Source organism: Ostrea edulis, chromosome 8, assembly GCF_947568905.1.
Source record: "Ostrea edulis chromosome 8, xbOstEdul1.1, whole genome shotgun sequence".
In the NCBI taxonomy this organism is placed as follows: domain Eukaryota; kingdom Metazoa; phylum Mollusca; class Bivalvia; order Ostreida; family Ostreidae; genus Ostrea; species Ostrea edulis.
Genome location: NC_079171.1, coordinates 48,253,619 through 48,271,136, shown reverse-complemented (window position 1 = coordinate 48,271,136; position 17,518 = coordinate 48,253,619). Strand labels below are relative to the sequence as shown.

Below are 17,518 nucleotides of genomic sequence, written 5' to 3'. Positions count from 1 at the left end.
TCATTAATCAATGGCCGTCAGCGCCAAACATAAGCCTAAATTTGAAGCCTTTCACGGGTCTTGATGACGTCTCCATATCGGTGAAAAATTTCGAGAGTGACGTTAACAAAAACAATTATTCAATATAATATAAACGAGATCACGTTTTCTACATTAACTAGGGCAACTTTTTATTTAACAACTTTACTATTAGATATACAATATAGTGTGTCTAGGCACTTAACGTCGTTTTTCATAACTGAGGGGTGCTGAGCAAATGGAGGATAGTTGCCGTCATATCTCTATGAAAATTCATTATTAGCAAGATGTGTAGTTCTGTCCAAACCCTAGCATCGTAAAAAGGGGAGGGGCGTCACTAAAAAAAATTACCAGCTAATAAATTGATCCTTGCATGTAAAGATATTACAGACTTTGTAGGTAATAATAACTCGATGAATGCGCTACATGTTAAGAAAACAGTCAGGGAGGGAGGGGGGAATGATCGGGGAAGCAACATTTACGTGTTTGGAGATTAATTAAACACTGGTTATTTTCTATCCTGTTTTTCTTTTTATACATTGATCATTTCATAGCGATCGGTTGTTATGATGACTCGAGCGTATCCCACTTAGTAAATATATCCTCATAGGCCGCTGCCTTAGTTGCAATAAACGGTACTAGCTGTGATTATTCTGTGTTGCATTGTCTCCGCTACCAAACAACGGAAACTAAATCTAATAACTCGTGTTCTGTGTACCAGGGTATTCACTTGCAACAGTCTGAAAAACAATCCTCAAATCAGCAATATATATTTTCATCAAAAGTGAGTCGTCTTTAGCATCATTAATTTGTAAACCAGTGCTGCTAAAGTGACATATAATTTTCGTAACTTCTTTCTTTTTTTTTTGAAGACTTCTAAAATTTTACGATTCCGATATCCCGTAATGTTTGTTTTCAGATCTTAGTACAGGTCAGGAGCAGTGAAAACTTATCAAATGTTCATGGGTATACTCCACTGGCCATGATTCAGAAACGTTCAAAACTACACTACATGCAAACTTAAAAAAACAGATATTGGGTCAGCTTTCCTGTAAAACCAGCAATTGCATATATCCCCATCAACTGTCAACATTGTGGTCAGTCATATGCTGGGAAAACTACAAATATTAAAATTAGAACCAACAACCATCGATTAAAAAACCAAAATCAGTGGCCGAATTGGTAGGAGAACACTTCAACAAAGACGGTCACGTTTGGAAAGATATGCAAGTGATAGTTATTGATTGTAACCCAAAATGGAGCAATGCAGAAGGGAATAACACAGATAAATCCTGGATGCATCGTTTGAAATCATTTCGTATTGGCGGAATGGACAACTTCAATAAAGATAACGAACAGTGATCAATCTCATAACTCCTATAAGCAATACAAAATAGATAGTTGGGCAAGCACGAATACCTGCACATACCAGATGTGAGAGCAGGTGCTTAATAGGAGTAAGCATCCCCTACCAACTGGTCACACCCGCCTTGAGCCCTATGAATATAAGATAAATTCTTAGTTTACTCAGTTTTTAAAGCATAATTGCCAAGACTCACCTGACGAGATATTCTCTGTTGTGTGATTGATAGAAATATGTTAAGTTTCTCTCGTTGCAAGGCTCTGACCTTGAATTCCGTATTTTAGCCATAACGAGCATTTCCAAAATTGCCATTATTGTTTGACTTTGAAAACTTCTAAAATTATTTAGAAGTCATTCTGATAGTAGCAGTGAATGAGTGTGAGAATATTGTACATGTAAGCTTCAAAGCCAAGAAATCGTTATTGTAGCGACCTATCCACTGCACGATTTAAAAAAATTCAAGGCAGTAGGGATGATTGAACCCACTACTTGAGTGGATAAAAACTAAACCAACCCCCCTTCTCACACACATGTGCACGGATTAAAGTTTTGAAGATGGGTTAATTTAATAAAGTATCATTTTTGTAGTTATTGTTTTCTGTTTGCATGTAACACTTTTAAAGAATGTGTCCCTTTTGGTACATTGAAAATTATAAGTATGTGTTATAATATAAATAAATTCAGATTTTCTCATGTTTCGTCATTCAATACCTTTCTTGATTAAAAAATAGAAAAGAATGTATGCTTATCATATGATCGGGACCATGATATATGTCTATAGAAATGCTTTGTGCATAACTTGTATATTCCAGGCAAATTTGAATTTTTTCACCACAATAGAACTATTGGGGTCATCTAATCATGGTATTTCAAATTAACATAAGTGTTTGACTTCTTGTGAAAAGTGTGAAATATATTGGGTCAGCGCAATTACCCATGGTCTTAATCTAGATCTTATATCGCAAAGAAATAATATATTTTACAAATTTTGCAAGAAGTCAAACAAGTCTGTTAATTTCAAATACCAGGACTAGTCAACCATAATTTAGTTCCATTGTGGCAATGTACATGCTACTACAGGTGCATGTGATAATGGCGGGTTATGTCTCACTAAATATAAGGAGTCATATGACATAAGTGTGTATCCCTAACACAAATTATGGTGCAACTAAATGCCAAGGGCCGGAACGTAAATTGTAGCTCGGAACGAGATCCGTAGGCATTTCGCGGTCTTTAAAGACGAAAAATCAAAGCAAACTACGTTAAAATTTTGCAGAATATGAATGCACATGAATATAACTTAAATAGGTTGATTTTAATTTAACATGTGTAGTTTTAAAATCATAAATGTATGCGAGCGTTGGAAAATGTCCTCTGGTTTGTTGTATCTGAAATTCGCAATCGTTTAGCAATTCTCCCAAAAAAAAAAAGGTTAACATCATCTTCAATTACTTATTTCGAGCAAATATAAATCACCGATTGGGATGGCCCTAGCTGGTATCCTGTTGATAAGTTTAAGTACTCAAATATATTTATTATATACACCAAAATAGCTTCAATATACCACCTTTCTCCTTGTGCAAACAAATCTTCCTATATTATCGATTCCAAGTTTCCACATTTCACGTTTTTGAGAGGTTTTCAGTATCGTGCGGATATTCTCATTACAATGCTTTTAGGGCAATAATTGTATCGGATGTTTTAACTTTGGTAATGTCTATATCTTTATCCACCTCATCGTTGTCGTTTTCTTTGTTTTCCGCTCTATACGCCTTTCTATTTTTTTTTACTTAAGTGTTGAAATTTTTCCGACGTTGATCATCCTTTAAGCATTCAATGTAATCATAAATAAAACAAATGCTACAAGAATAACAATTTGGTTTTGTTATTTGTAGAACAATGGTTCTTGTTAAGAATTCTTCTCCTTTCCTTATACAAGCTAACCTCATCTCGTTGAGAACACTTTTATATGATACTTATGTACCATAAATCTCTCTCTCTCTCTCTCTCTCTCTCTCTCTCTCTCTCTCTCTCTCTCTCTCTCATACTCAATATAAAAGGTGAAGACTTCTGCTTCTTACTTACATATTTTATTGCTAGTAGATGTTGATGGCAAACTCAACTGTACGACAAACTGGATGATATAAGCTTACCCGCGGTCAACTTCCCATATTCATGTAGCAATATTCCATTATCACCTACATATGGTGTTTATATCTCTCAAGTGATTCGAAACGCCAGAGCTTGTTCTGCGTAGTCACTTTTTAAATCGAGGGAAGCTACTGACAAACAAGTTGATGGTACAGGGGTTTCAACAGTCTCGATTGAAGTCAGCATTTCGCAAATTCTATGGTCGTTATAACGATCTAGTTCTTCAATACAACCTATCATTGGGTCAAATGCTGTCTGACATGTTTCATACCAATTGTTAGGCCGTTCTTGATACACTGATTTTGACTACGGATAAGTCCGGTTCCCTGATCAGGATGTAGGGCTCAGGGCGGGTGTGACCGGTCGACAGGGGGTGTTTTCTCCTCCTAGGCACCTGATCCAATATCTGGTGTGTCCAGGGGTCCGTGTTTGTCCAACTATATATTTTGTGTTGCTTATAGGAGTCATAAGATTTATCACTGTTCGTTATCTTCGTCTTTCATTGTAAAAGAAGTCATATAACAACTATAGGTTACACTGTTGTATAAAAGCAGGACAATTATACGTGAAATACCGTATATCAGATTTTTTCGCGTGTATCCAATTTCCGCTTTGTTCGCAACGATTTCCGAATCGCGGAAAATAAATCCACGTAAATTTGATACAAAGTTTGCTTTTATGATAAAGTTATACGGTAGATCTACCCCGCACATCTCCAAGTCTTTCGAAATTCACAACTATGAAAACAACGGCCTTGATTCCCCGATTCTTGATTTTATTAAATAAACAACAACTCCGGTTTTCTTAATTAACCTCATTCGACCCTATGTTGATTATACGTTAACCAGATGATAGCTTGGGTATAATAATTGAGTCAGCGTGTCGACTTAAGATGATCACAGCCGAACTATTACCCCTGTATTTTAAAACGAAAGTGTTAGGGACGATAATTCCCAGAATAGTCATGCTCGACTGAAATCGAAAGTAGAAAGCGCGTTTTAATTGAAAAATATACAGTCGTTGAATAAAGGTAAAATTTCGTGAAATCACACGAAAATGTAAAAATCACGGTCATTGGTCGCGTTAGACAGGTGGTCGTTTAATACAGGTACAATAGATAGGGTAACGCCTTGGGGCGAATTATTACGGTCACATACTGAATGAGTTGCTTATTTACTTGAAGGTAAAGAAAAGTGCAAAATCGTTGTGTGATCAGGAACTCAGAAATTGTGTGAATTGTTTCACTGACTGAATTTTTTCCATTAAAAATTAAAAGTTAGAATTTCACAAGCTAGTTTCTTTTAGAAGTTTAAATAATCTTGAATTATATTTTCATGATCACTATGAAATAATGAAAATATGATTCGCGCAAATTTAATACACTATTTTAGATTCTGATTCTCGGGGAAAAAAACATAACGTGGAAAAACCCTGATAAACGGTATTTCGACTTGAAGACTTAAAGTTGAGCTTCCTGGTCCATGAAGTAGATACATATTGCCAAAGTTATAGACATCCGGCATAAAAGCTAATTATAAAAATATTCGTGTTAGGTTGAAAGTCTCTTACATAACTTTAAATGCACAGGGAAAACGTCACTTTAAACAAGGAAATAGAGTAGTGTATTGAGACTATTTTGGTGTGTATAATATATATGTTTGACTACATAAACTTATCAACAGGATACCAGCCAGGGTCATCCCAATCGGTGATTTATATTTCCTCGAAATAAGCCATTGAAGATGGTATTAATCTTTTTCGAGAATGCTAAACGATTGCGAATTTCAGATAAAACAAAGTAGAGGAAAATTGTCAATGCTGACATCAATCTATGATTTTTAAAACTACATGGAAAAGGTTTAAATCACGATCAACCTATCTAAGTCATATTTGATATGCTTTCATTATTCAAACTTTTGACGTATTTACGTCGATTTTTTCGTGTTTAATGAACACTAAACCCCTAGAGATTTCATTTCGAAGTACAATTTACGTTCCGGTCCTTTAAGTATAGTTAAGGTCATCATTTGGGTTACAGGCACTTACTTATCCTTTAAAACGTTAGAAATGTGAAATGCATATGTTTACGCACATTTTATATGTGTTTGGTTTTTTTATCAGTAAAATACTTCTAGAATTAATACCATTAGAGTCGAATATCATAGGTGTTTATTTCTGTGTTTTCCAAAACCATAAATTGTCAGATCCATTATATTTTATTATATATTCGGAGGAACGTAAAGTCTGCATTGAATATGATAGGTATTTAGCGTTCCGACCGGAACTTCAATTCAAAAGCCTCTGCGTGTAATTGTCCTGATTTTATAAAAAAGGAAGTATGAAACCTGTACAAATACATTTCTTATACGACTCTTTATTATATATGTTCCGACGCAAACACTCACCAATGTTGAATATACATATAACAACAGCTACTGATCCACATATCATGAGTATGAATGCGAGTTGGTAAATTAATTTTTGTCTTTTTGTTTTACAAATTTCATGATCAAATCATTTCTTACATGCAACTTGAGATCTTGAGTATGTGGGGGGAAACACTTGGACAGTTTTATGGTACATTAGTACCATAAAAAATGTATCCAACGGCACACTGACGGAAAGAGATGGCGTGAGCTCATATATAAAGGTATTAAAGCTAAGTATAAAAATATTCGTGCTAGGTTGAAAGTCTCTTACATAACTTTAAATGCACAATCTTCGAATCGATGATTTAAGAGACCGTCACTTTAAACAAGGAAAGAGATGGTGTGAGCTCATATATAAAGGTATTTTAGTTATGTTGCCCAAGAACTGTTTGGATTTGTGTTTCATCGAAACCTGAAACTAAATATGCAGCTGCTTAAAAACGAGAAACAATACTGTTAACAGATCAGAATATATTCATACACCACGGTGATGTCCTGGTTCTGCCTACTACGTTCTGATTGGACAACATTCAGTTAAAACAACTCGCTGAAACGTTTTCGGAAGATAACGCCGACTCCAAGCTTCAGTGTAGTTCATAGTATACCTACCAGAGGTGAGTCAGTTTCCAATAGTTCTTATTTTGACACAGTCTTAAAATTTAACTTTAAATATAACGGTTGATATAAATTCAGTAATGTCTATATTTCTTTATCTTCTGCTTTTTCCGCTTGCTTTATCCGTGCAAATGTTGAGAACTTCCAAAGTTGGTCATCATTCAGTGTAATCACAAATACAACAGTTGTCACAAGAATAACAACTTGGGGTTTTTCTTTGCATAGCATCATTTCCTTAACTTAGAGATTTATTCCAGCATATAAAGAGCTTCATAAAATATACGCTTGTGTGAGGAGTTGAATATCATACCTTCATCTATTTTCAAAAAATCAAATTCATTTTTTTTTTTAGATTTATATTTTACTTTTATACCTGTTGGAATTCCATTGTCAAAATAGACGTACTATATCTATCAAGATCCATGCGCACATTGTTTGCATCTATATCGCATTCATATCAATAGTTGTTAAATGTATCGAAGGGAAAACATTGCAAATGTGAATACATTTTAACGAATCAGATGTGTGAAGAAATCACACAATCATTGTATCATTGGGATCCATGAACAATAGACAAATCCGCTTGGCTTTTTTTCACATAACATAGAGACCATGCGTGTAAAATACCCGCACCCTTTTTCTCTATCAATTTTCTTGTAGTGAGGTTATTGGCGTTGCCCATCCCCATCCGTCTTCTCGGTATATCAAATGTTTTATTACGAAGCATATTTATTGAACAAACTGTTTAAAATCTAAATTAAACGATCTATGGTTCATATATTTGAAATATAAATGGAAGAGTTTCATGGTATTAACTTACATTCATTCCGTATATACAAAAGCACGATTCATACTAAAGTGCGTGTTTTACTTCTACATAAGAATTAAGTACATCCGTGTTTTATCATATTGAATAACTTTTACGGAATAAATCGATGCTATTATGTAAATGTTACTTTATTCCGTATATTCATATCAAGGATGTAGGCGAATTTAATATAAACTAAAATTGGTCTTGATCCGCGCATCAAATGCGTGTTTTACTTCTCCATGAAATTAAGTACATCCATGTTTAATTGTATTGAATAACTTTAACGGAATAAATCGTTGATATTAGTAAATATTACTTTATTCCATATATTCAATCATTCAAAAACTTACTTTGTTAAACACCACTCTGATTCCACGCATAAGTACTCTGAAGTTGAAATAAAAAATATGCTAGAGTTCCTCATTGACAATATCTTCGTGGTCTTTGGTGATCAGGTCTTCCAACAGTCTGTTGGAATTCCCATGGGCACGAATTGTGCTCCCTTGTTAGCTGACCTGTTTTTATATTCATATGAAGCAGAATTTATCCAAAAACTTCTACGTGAGAAAAAAAAAATCTCACCTTCAATTCGACTTTTAGATATATCGATGACGTTTTGGCTATTAACAATGATAGCTTTCATTCATATGTCGATTTGATATATCCCTATGATCTCGAAATAAAGGACACCACAGAGTCGTCCACTTCTGCTTCATACTTAGATATTTTATTGAAAGTAGACATTAACGGCAAACTGACAACTCAACTGTATGACAAACGGGATTATTTCAGCTTCTCCATCGTCAACTTTCCACATTTATGTAGCAATATTCCATTATCACCTGTATATGGTGTATATATCTCAACTGATTCGATGTGCAAGAGCTTGTTATGGGTATAGTCAGTTTTTAAATCGAGGTAATCTACTGACAAACAAGTTGATGGTACAGGGATTTCAACAGTTTCAATTGAAGTCAGCATTTCATATAGAATCAGTTGAGATATATAAACACCACATACAGGTGATAATGGAATATTGCTACATAAATGTGGGAAGTTTACGATGGAGAAGCTGAAATCATCCCGTTTGTCATACAGTTGAGTTGTTAGTTTGCCGTTAATGTCTACTTTCAATAAAATATCTAAGTATGAAGCAGAAGTGGACGACTCTGTGGTGTCCTTTATTTCGAGCTCATAGGGATATATCAAATCGACATATGAATGAAAGCTATCATTGCTAATAGACAAAACGTCATCGACATATCTAAAAGTCGAATTGAAGGTCCCAGCGAGAGATTTTTTTCTTCTCACGTAGAAGTTTTTGAATAAATTCTGCTTCATATGAATATAAAAACAGGTCAGCTAACAAAGGAGCACAATTCGTGCCCATGGGAATTCCAACAGACTGTTGGAAGACCTGATCACCAAAGACCACGAAGATATTGTCAATGAGGAACTCTAGCATATTTTTTATCTCAACTTCAGAGTACTTGTGCGTGGAATCAGAGTGGTGTTTAACAAAGTAAGTTTTTGAATGACTGATTACTAGATATGAATATTTCCGTTTTCCGTTTTTGTTGAAGAAGCAACTGTCTATGATGTCAAAAAGTCTAGTCTTTACTTTATCGTGAGGAATGGGCGTGTGTAGTGTTGAAAAGTCATAGGTTTTAATGCTATTGATTTGGGAAAAATTCTGTGATTTCAAGTTTACTAAAAGTTCTTTAGAATTTTTTAGAATCCACATTTGATTAACACCACTTCTGGCATATGTAGTCGCACAGTAAGTTTGAAGTTTCTCCTTCACAGCTGTTAACATTTTCGTGAGGAGCAAAGATAGGGGCTTGGTAGAGCACTTACTGAATCCAGCAATGTATCTTTGTTTGTAAGGGTTTTTATGTAGTTTAGGAATCCAATATAGGTTCGGTAACTCATATTCATTCGACCCATTGACTGGAATATTAAATGTGTCTAAAACTGAAGCATAGTTTTGAAGAATTTCGTCTTTTGAAAGGGCAGTTGGAGTATAAGTATGATTACCAAAAGTGGAATTAATGCCAAGTTCGTTTAAAATACAGTTGTAATAATGAGCCTTACAAACAAAGACAATGTTGTTACTAGCTTTGTCAGCTGGAATCAAAACATATTCCTCATGTAGCCTATCTAATTCTTTTATCACTTCTGGTTTACTAAACACAGAAGGATAGATGGTACGTACTTTTGTTTTCATGTGTCTAATGCGAGATTTTAATATCCCTCTTATACTTTTTACCCATTCTGACAATGTATCAAGTTCTTTTTCATATTTAGCCCATCGTCTGGCATAATCTTCGACAGAACTCATAATAGAGATGAAGTTATGTCGACAATTAAAATACCGAGGATCTCTGTATTTAGGACCTTTAAGAATACTTTTTTGAGGTCCTCATTTTCAACTATATCAACATCACCAGTAATGACATGTCCAGCTGGACTGTAGTTGAAAGAAGACGGAGAACAAGATTTAAGATATTAAATTTGATGTGTTTCTAGTTTTATAGGAGCAGAACAAAATGCAAAAATACTCCATGACTGTTATTCTGGCATGTCTGGTTTCTGGGGTTTTATTCCTACCAGGTAAGATGGGATTTGGATGCTTTTACGTTGTATTCATGTTGGTCTGTTTACTCCAATAAATTAAACAAGAAGAAAATCTCCATCTAGCGATGATCTAATCGTAAATGTTCAATTCAGCAGGTTCAACGCTAGGATAGCTTTGTGATGCAATTATATATATACAAATATTGAATACTCATATATATATATATATATATATATATATATATATATATATATATATGAGTATTCAATATTTGTATTCGCCTGATGATGGATGTTGTGTAGATCCAGACAGCGCTAGTGCTTGAAAGATATTTTGAAACTGCATATTTTCCTGCATTATATATATATATATATATATATATATATATATATATATATGTATATATATATATATATATAATCCAAATAGAAAGAGTTGATATCACACAGTCAAAATAATTCAATAAAAAAATCAGGAAAATATACAGTTCCAAAATATATTTAAATCACTAGCGCTTTCTGGATTTTAACATCCATCCTCAGGTGAATACAAATTTTAAATTTTAAATTTTAAATTTTTAAAATTTGTATTCACCTGAGGATGGATGTTAAAATCCAGAAAGCGCTAGTGATTTAAACATATTTTGGAACTGTATATTTTCCTGATTTTTTTATTGAATTATATATATATATATAGATAGATAGATAGATAGATAGATAGATAGATAGATAGATAGATAGATAGATAGATAGATAGATAGATAGATAGATAGATAATTAGCTTAGCGATTCAATTTATCATTAGATTATAAAAGGCGAAATAGGAAATAAATGAAAAATATAAAATACATCTCAGGTTTTCATTTTTTTAAATAAAATTCTGACATACATTTAGGTGCAAATGCACAGGATTGTCCAACTCCCAAAATACAGGCTTGCAACACAACCTTCGGCACGGCGGTAGGAGCAGCGGGCCAGGATAAAACAAAAATATGCAGGTTAGGAGGATCAATTTTCACTGCTTGAACTTATCAAGTTACAAATTTCTGCTGTGAAATTGAAGAGTTTGCTAAAAGTGCGAATTTATGAATAATTCAAATGATATTTTTAAATAACGGATGACCGAAAAAAACCAATGGCTGTTCAGCTGCTTTTGATGTGGAAAGTAAATTTAATAATCATTATTGTTAGAGTATTTTCACATGATAATACATACCTTTTTTGTATTAGATGGTGTGATATAGAAAACATTAAACCATTAAACAGATGTGACATAAACTATGCGATCATATAAGGAATACGAAGTATTGCATTTTTTAATATACGAAATGTTATCATCCCATTATTATTACCGCATTTCTTTCAAAGCAAAAAAAAAAAAAAAAAAAAAAAAACAATGACAAATTAATCTGTTAATGTGCTATGATATACTTGAATTCGAAGAATATATGCTTGGAAAAATTTATTAGTATAGGAAACCTTTTGTGTTATGCGTAAAGTCGTCTATAATGACCATATGGGAGAAACAGACAAATTTGTTCTTTTCAAAAACCAAGATGACAACAAATTTCTTAAGAATACTTTAGACATATATTTTGTGTAAAATTCCATGTACATTCGAACTGATCTAAATTATCCACGATCTCATTGTTCATACAAACTTTGGGAAACAGTTGGTATTGTGATGTAGTATAATAAAATGTATTTTTTGAAATCCGTCGTTTATGTTTTTTCGCTACACTCAACCATTTTTGGGTTATATAGTAGCGTTCAGTTTTTGTTGGTGGAAGAGAGAACCCAGATACAATGTACCTGGGAAGAAAGAAACCACCGACCTTCCGAAGGTAAACTGGGAAACTTTCTCACTTAATCGACGCGAGCGAAATTCGAACACGCGCCGATCAGGGGTGAGAGGCCGTATGATTCTGAGCGCGATGAATTAACCTTAAAAAACCGTCGTAACGATGGATCATACAACATTGGTGAATTTTACAACATTTATAAAAGCAATATTTTGTTCTTACACACAGTGCTGCCAATTCCTATTTGAATTGTGTGAATAAAATTGTCACTGACTGCAAACTGGATCCAAATCGTAATTCAGCTATAAGACAGGCAATTGCCACTGCCAAAAGGCAATCGTCTCAAGCCGGATGCGGTAAGTTACTTTATCTATTTTTAAATACCGAATATGTACATGAACTATACGATGGCATGATCAGTGTCTTTAAATTATACGGTTTTATAAATTAAGCAACGCTCCAAATAATACGCAAGCAAGCCAGGAGGAAAATATTTTATATTTTCCGATATGTAAAATGTTACTGTAGTGTTTGAAGATGTATGTCATGGTAGAATGACCATATGTCATTCAATGCAATGAGATATTGAATGTCCTGCAATATTTTTTAACATATTTGAATATATCTAATTTACATTTAATAATTTTATTTCTCATTAAATAACCACATCCATGGTCATTTTCCTGGTATATTAATCAATAAGCTAGATATTAATAGAATCACGTCCATTTATCTGAACGGTTGTGATTCTGACATACATCGCCTTACGATATGTGTAGTAATGAATTGGAAAGGTCAATGTGTACTGGAACATATTTTTGTTTTTGCATCTTTATATAGGTCTAGGAATATCCATTCACCCGTCATTACATCAACCCATCTTGTATATTTCAATGTATATTTATTAAGTACTCGTGTTTTTCATTATCAAAGTGAGAAATAATCGGATCAATGTATTTATACCCTATATATTTCAATGTACAATGTTTATTTATTTTTTATAATAGGAAATGGTGCCAGTGGATCAGTTTACAGTATCGTCACCATTGTTGTAGGAGTTTGCCTTCACAAACTTTTTTAGAAATCATCACAACTTCGAGTGTTGTAATGAACGGATGTTTCCCAATAATTGACACTGATTGTTTCAGTATTTTTAACATACGTAATTGTCTTTTATCTCATTTTGAACATGTATAGTACGAACTGGAAGATAGTGCATTTGTCTATAGATATTGTCAATTGATTGCATGTATATGCAATTTTGTTTGTAGCATAAAAAATGAATAATTAAAGACAAATGATTAATATATATTGTTAATTTATCACTGTTTGTATCCATTGATTTTTTCTCTCAAAAACCTGTTAAAATCACAATCTTATATGAGTTTTGTAGTACAGTGTGCAAATTGCTTTCTACGTATTGATTATAATTTTATATAAAAATAGTTAGATCAAGACAGATAGTTATCGACGAGTGTGGTTTCATATTGATACACAACAATATGAATACAATGCAGACAAAATACAAGTCTTTGTAAATCATTTTTGACGTCGTCACTACAACTGCATTTTGTCTAAATTATGTTATTTTCCTTGCCCGCTTAGGATGCGTACCAGCCACCCAATCAATTATACATACGAAAATTTAATTTTTTGAATAAGTACATCAGAAGAATAAGTTCCAAATTGAAGTGTCAGACAATCACACATTTCAAGGAGGAATAAGTCATATGGCATAAATTTTTTTTTCTATTTGTAATCATCACATTTTCTAATATGTGTTGCATCAATTGTCCCGAAAGATTTGACTAAATCCCTGGAACAGCAAACAAGCGATAGCAGTCTGTGTTGGTCGAGTAAAATCTGATTGTTTGATAGGACATATCATAGAGTTATCCAATCGATCTTTGTTATGGGCGGAGCTACTGTATTCTCATAGAGTTATCCAATCGATCTTTGTTATGGGCGGAGCTACTGTATTCCTGTTGAGCAACTGAAAGGAATTAAATATTGTATCAAAGGGTATTATCTTAATATCGTAATAAAAATTCCAGAGAATGGACTCTTACTCATAGACCATCCTTAAACTTAGCTACTGTTAATTGAGTGTGCTGTTAAAAATAACCGGAAAAGAAGTAAAAAGAATGGATTTCAATATGTGAACACATTGTACATAGAACCGTTTAAAGAAATATATATAGACATCTGAAGAAACAGAAATTCCGGTATATGCTGTGCTGAATGATTAATTAAAACGTGGAACACAACTGATTGCAATTTAAGGATACGTGCATTTAGGCTAGTGTGTTTACATTGTAACAAGTTCTGTATATACAAGTAAGGAGAGCGATTAGCCCCCATGCAAAAATACCTCTAGCAAACTAGTTTATGAAAGACGAAGATAACGAACAGTGATATTATTATTTGTGTATACAAATAAGAACAAAATATACCACTATTCTACGATTGTTGACATTAAATTATATTCGTCCAAAATGCGTTTGCCTCATTAATATGGCCCAATGTTATTGAAACTATGAAACGAAAGTAAAATGTAAAAGAATATAGATCACAACACACTCGATATTCAACAATTGCACGTAACAAATAACCTGAAAAAGACCGTATACAAATGATGGCAAGTATTTGTATTCATTAACAAACAAACAAACGAAATTCTGATTATACATCAATTGCTAATTAAGAACCAGATAAACTTAAAATTTTAATCAGTTGTTCAATATACAGAAAATAAAGCTATTTTTATCAATAACAAGCTAAGACTCCATATCAAAATGACGTATAAAGGACCTTCGAAATCAAGTAAACTTGATAGGAATAAGTTAAAAATTAAATGAATAAATATTGCCAGCACTATATTGTACAAACATAGGATATAACTAATCTAATCTAGAATTCATGAGGTGTTGTTGTTAATAGCTGAAATATCCCTGATCGGGATTATTTTATATTCAAATTCGTACAATACCTGTCAAGAACATGAATAATATTTACTGCCGTCTGAAATATCGAAGATAGTCTCGGAGAGAGAGAGAGAGAGAGAGAGAGAGAGAGAGAGAGAGAGAGAGAGAGAGAGAGAGTGAGAGAGAGATTCATAAGCGGTTTGAACGCATTGTCATGTTATTCTCCTTTTATTTTTGGAGAAACATAGATGTGTGTATAGGGTACCATGAGGAATTATATTTCAATGAGTGATATATAAACATACACACAGTCACCCGAACAATTTTCTAAACTTTATACCTAGCACTACGCTAACTTTATCTGTATATTTTCAACGACATCCTGAGCAAATATACTTCAAAGAAGATTTTAGGGAATTGTATGTTGTACAGTTGATCCGGTTAGAGGAAACACACGAATTCTTATTTTAGACCCACTATAAAATCTCAGTAATTCACACATTGCATAATTTTTATATGAAAATATATTATGTATTTATCAAGGCCATCCTTGAAAAATTGTATATTTACTGTAACGCGACTCAGATTTTCAGTGTGGGTAGGTAGGTAGGTTTTAAAAAAAAACATTTACTATATTTGATTTGTAAAGAGCAAAATTGCGATGAAAACTGAGACAACATATAAAAGATTTCAAACCTAATAACTTTATTTCAAGAACTGAATGAGGGGTCAAGTCTTCAATGCAGAATGTAAATATATTGCGATAAACATTCTGTTCTATATAACACTACCAAGTAAACAATGAGTTTATGGTCTCGTGAATCACCATTCTCTAGTGCCATTGTGACGTCTCTCAAGCTAGCTTTCAGCCGAAGGTTAGACATAAACTAATTTCACCATTAATCAATAAATGATTATTGATAAAACTTACTAAAATTATCAAAATTATTTAGGAGATAATGTAAACATAAATAACAACTATCTAGTTGGGAGGGTAACGAGCTGATAAAGTGATTGTCCTACATAGTATTTGTATGCATAAATGCCTTCATCTGCGCTTATGCCAAATACCATGTGATCTAATCGGTTTTAATATGAACTCATAACCCACCCAAACAAGAGGTATTCCTTATTTGTTCCGTAATACGTCATGTTTGTTTTGTGTGTATTGTGGTTTATCGGTATAACATTTCACCCTTAGTAATTATACTAAATCTCACTTTGAGTGTGCATATTGTTTCACACTGAAAATACACAAGACATGGACAAATTTCAGACTTTATAGATATATAGGTATACGTCGCCAATATAAAAAGGGATTGTTATTAATAATAGTGTAATTACTTGTCAGTCTTCAACAAGTTATGAAATAAACTGATTTATATATCTAAATATTTCAGTGTCTTCTATTTTGAAAACCCGCCTAACATTTGAAATGTGGTTTGTCAACCGAAAACTTAAGCAGTTTTGGGGTACTTAATGGCTGCATTAAAACGTCGAACACATTTCTGCTAGGCCTAGTTTCGACTTGCAATTGGGACTGGTCGTCACCCACGTCCTTACAGTGGTGTATAATTTAATTTGTTTGTCAAAGTCCATTAAAACGAACCTGCGATCTACACATCATCAGTCGATGGGTTAAACCACTGAGCTTAGAAAATAGGCGATCAAAGTTAAATAAATATACACATATACTTTCATTAATGTTTACTTTTTTCTCACGAAACTTTTGATAAGACATGTAGAATAAAAGTTGTTCAGTTTTGCAAGATCTATCTAATGATATAAAAAATAGGCCTCAGGGCGTCATGGCTCGCCTGAATAGTCGAATTTGTACCACAATTAATAACATTAATAACTTTTTTCTCGAGAAACTTTTGACAAGACATGTAGAACAAAAGTTGTTCAGTTTCGCAAGCGTTAACTAACGATGTTAATATATAGGCCTGCAGGTCTCATGGCTCACCTGAACAGTTGGGTTATTGTTCCAATCTATAACATTTTGGTCAAGAAACTTTTAATAAGACATCTAGAACAGAAGTTGTTCAGTTTTGCAAGATCTTTCGAACAACATCATGAAAAAGGCGAACGGGCCTCATGGCTTGCCTGAACAGTTTGATTAGTGTGACAATCAATAACTTCTTTTTCGAGAAACTTTTGATAAGACATGTAGAACAAATGTTGTTCAGTTTCGCAAGTGTTAACTAACGATGTTAATAAATAGGCCCGCGGGTCCCATAGCTCACCTGAACAGTTGGGTTATTGTTGCAAGCTATAACATTTTTGTCAAGAAACTTTTAATAAGACATCTAGAACAAAATTTGTTCAGTTTTGCAAGATCTTTCGAACAACATCATGAAAAAGGCAAACGAGCCTCATGGCTCGCCTGAACAGTTTGATTAGTGTCACAATCAATAACTTTTTTCTCGAAAAAATTTTGATAAGACATGTATAACAAAAGTTGCTCAGTTTTGCAAGATTTTTCAAATGATATCAAGAAAAAGGCCCACGGGCCTTATGACTCGCCTTAACAGTCTGATAAATGTCGCAATCAATAACTTTTTTCTCAAGAAAATTTTGATAGGACATGTAGAACAAAATTTGTTCAGTTTTGCGAGATATATCTAGAATGATATAAAAATAAAAATATGCCTCCGCGCGACATGACTCGCCTGATCAGTCTCGAATTTGTATCGCAGTAAATAACATTAACTTTTTTGTCGAAAAAAAGGCTGACCCCTTTAATTAGTGGCCGAGAGCGGCATAGATTCTTTAATTTATAGCACTTAAATGATCAATATTTGTAAAACATTACCGAAGCTAAATTG

The 17,518-nt window shown here is 33.3% G+C and overlaps 1 protein-coding gene across 1 annotated transcript; it reads left to right on the top strand.

The window, feature by feature from the left end:
- Window positions 1-6,420: 6,420 nt before the first annotated feature.
- Window positions 6,421-13,073, top strand: LOC125662634 (uncharacterized). Its single transcript, XM_056146336.1, has 5 exons — window positions 6,421-6,575; window positions 9,917-10,000; window positions 10,860-10,962; window positions 11,995-12,122; window positions 12,774-13,073. Exons 2-5 carry the CDS (start codon window positions 9,937-9,939, stop codon window positions 12,845-12,847), a joined length of 369 nt encoding a protein of 122 aa, XP_056002311.1. The 5' UTR covers window positions 6,421-6,575; window positions 9,917-9,936; the 3' UTR covers window positions 12,848-13,073.
- Window positions 13,074-17,518: the final 4,445 nt, after the last annotated feature.

Coding starts and splice junctions, on each gene's coding strand:
- LOC125662634 (XM_056146336.1), top strand. CDS start 9,937: ATGCAAAAATACTCCATGACTGTTATTCTGGCATGTCTGGTTTCTGGG. Junction 10,001..10,859: donor TGGGGTTTTATTCCTACCAG/GTAAGATGGGAT, acceptor ACATACATTTAG/GTGCAAATGCACAGGATTGT. Junction 12,123..12,773: donor ATCGTCTCAAGCCGGATGCG/GTAAGTTACTTT, acceptor TTTTTATAATAG/GAAATGGTGCCAGTGGATCA.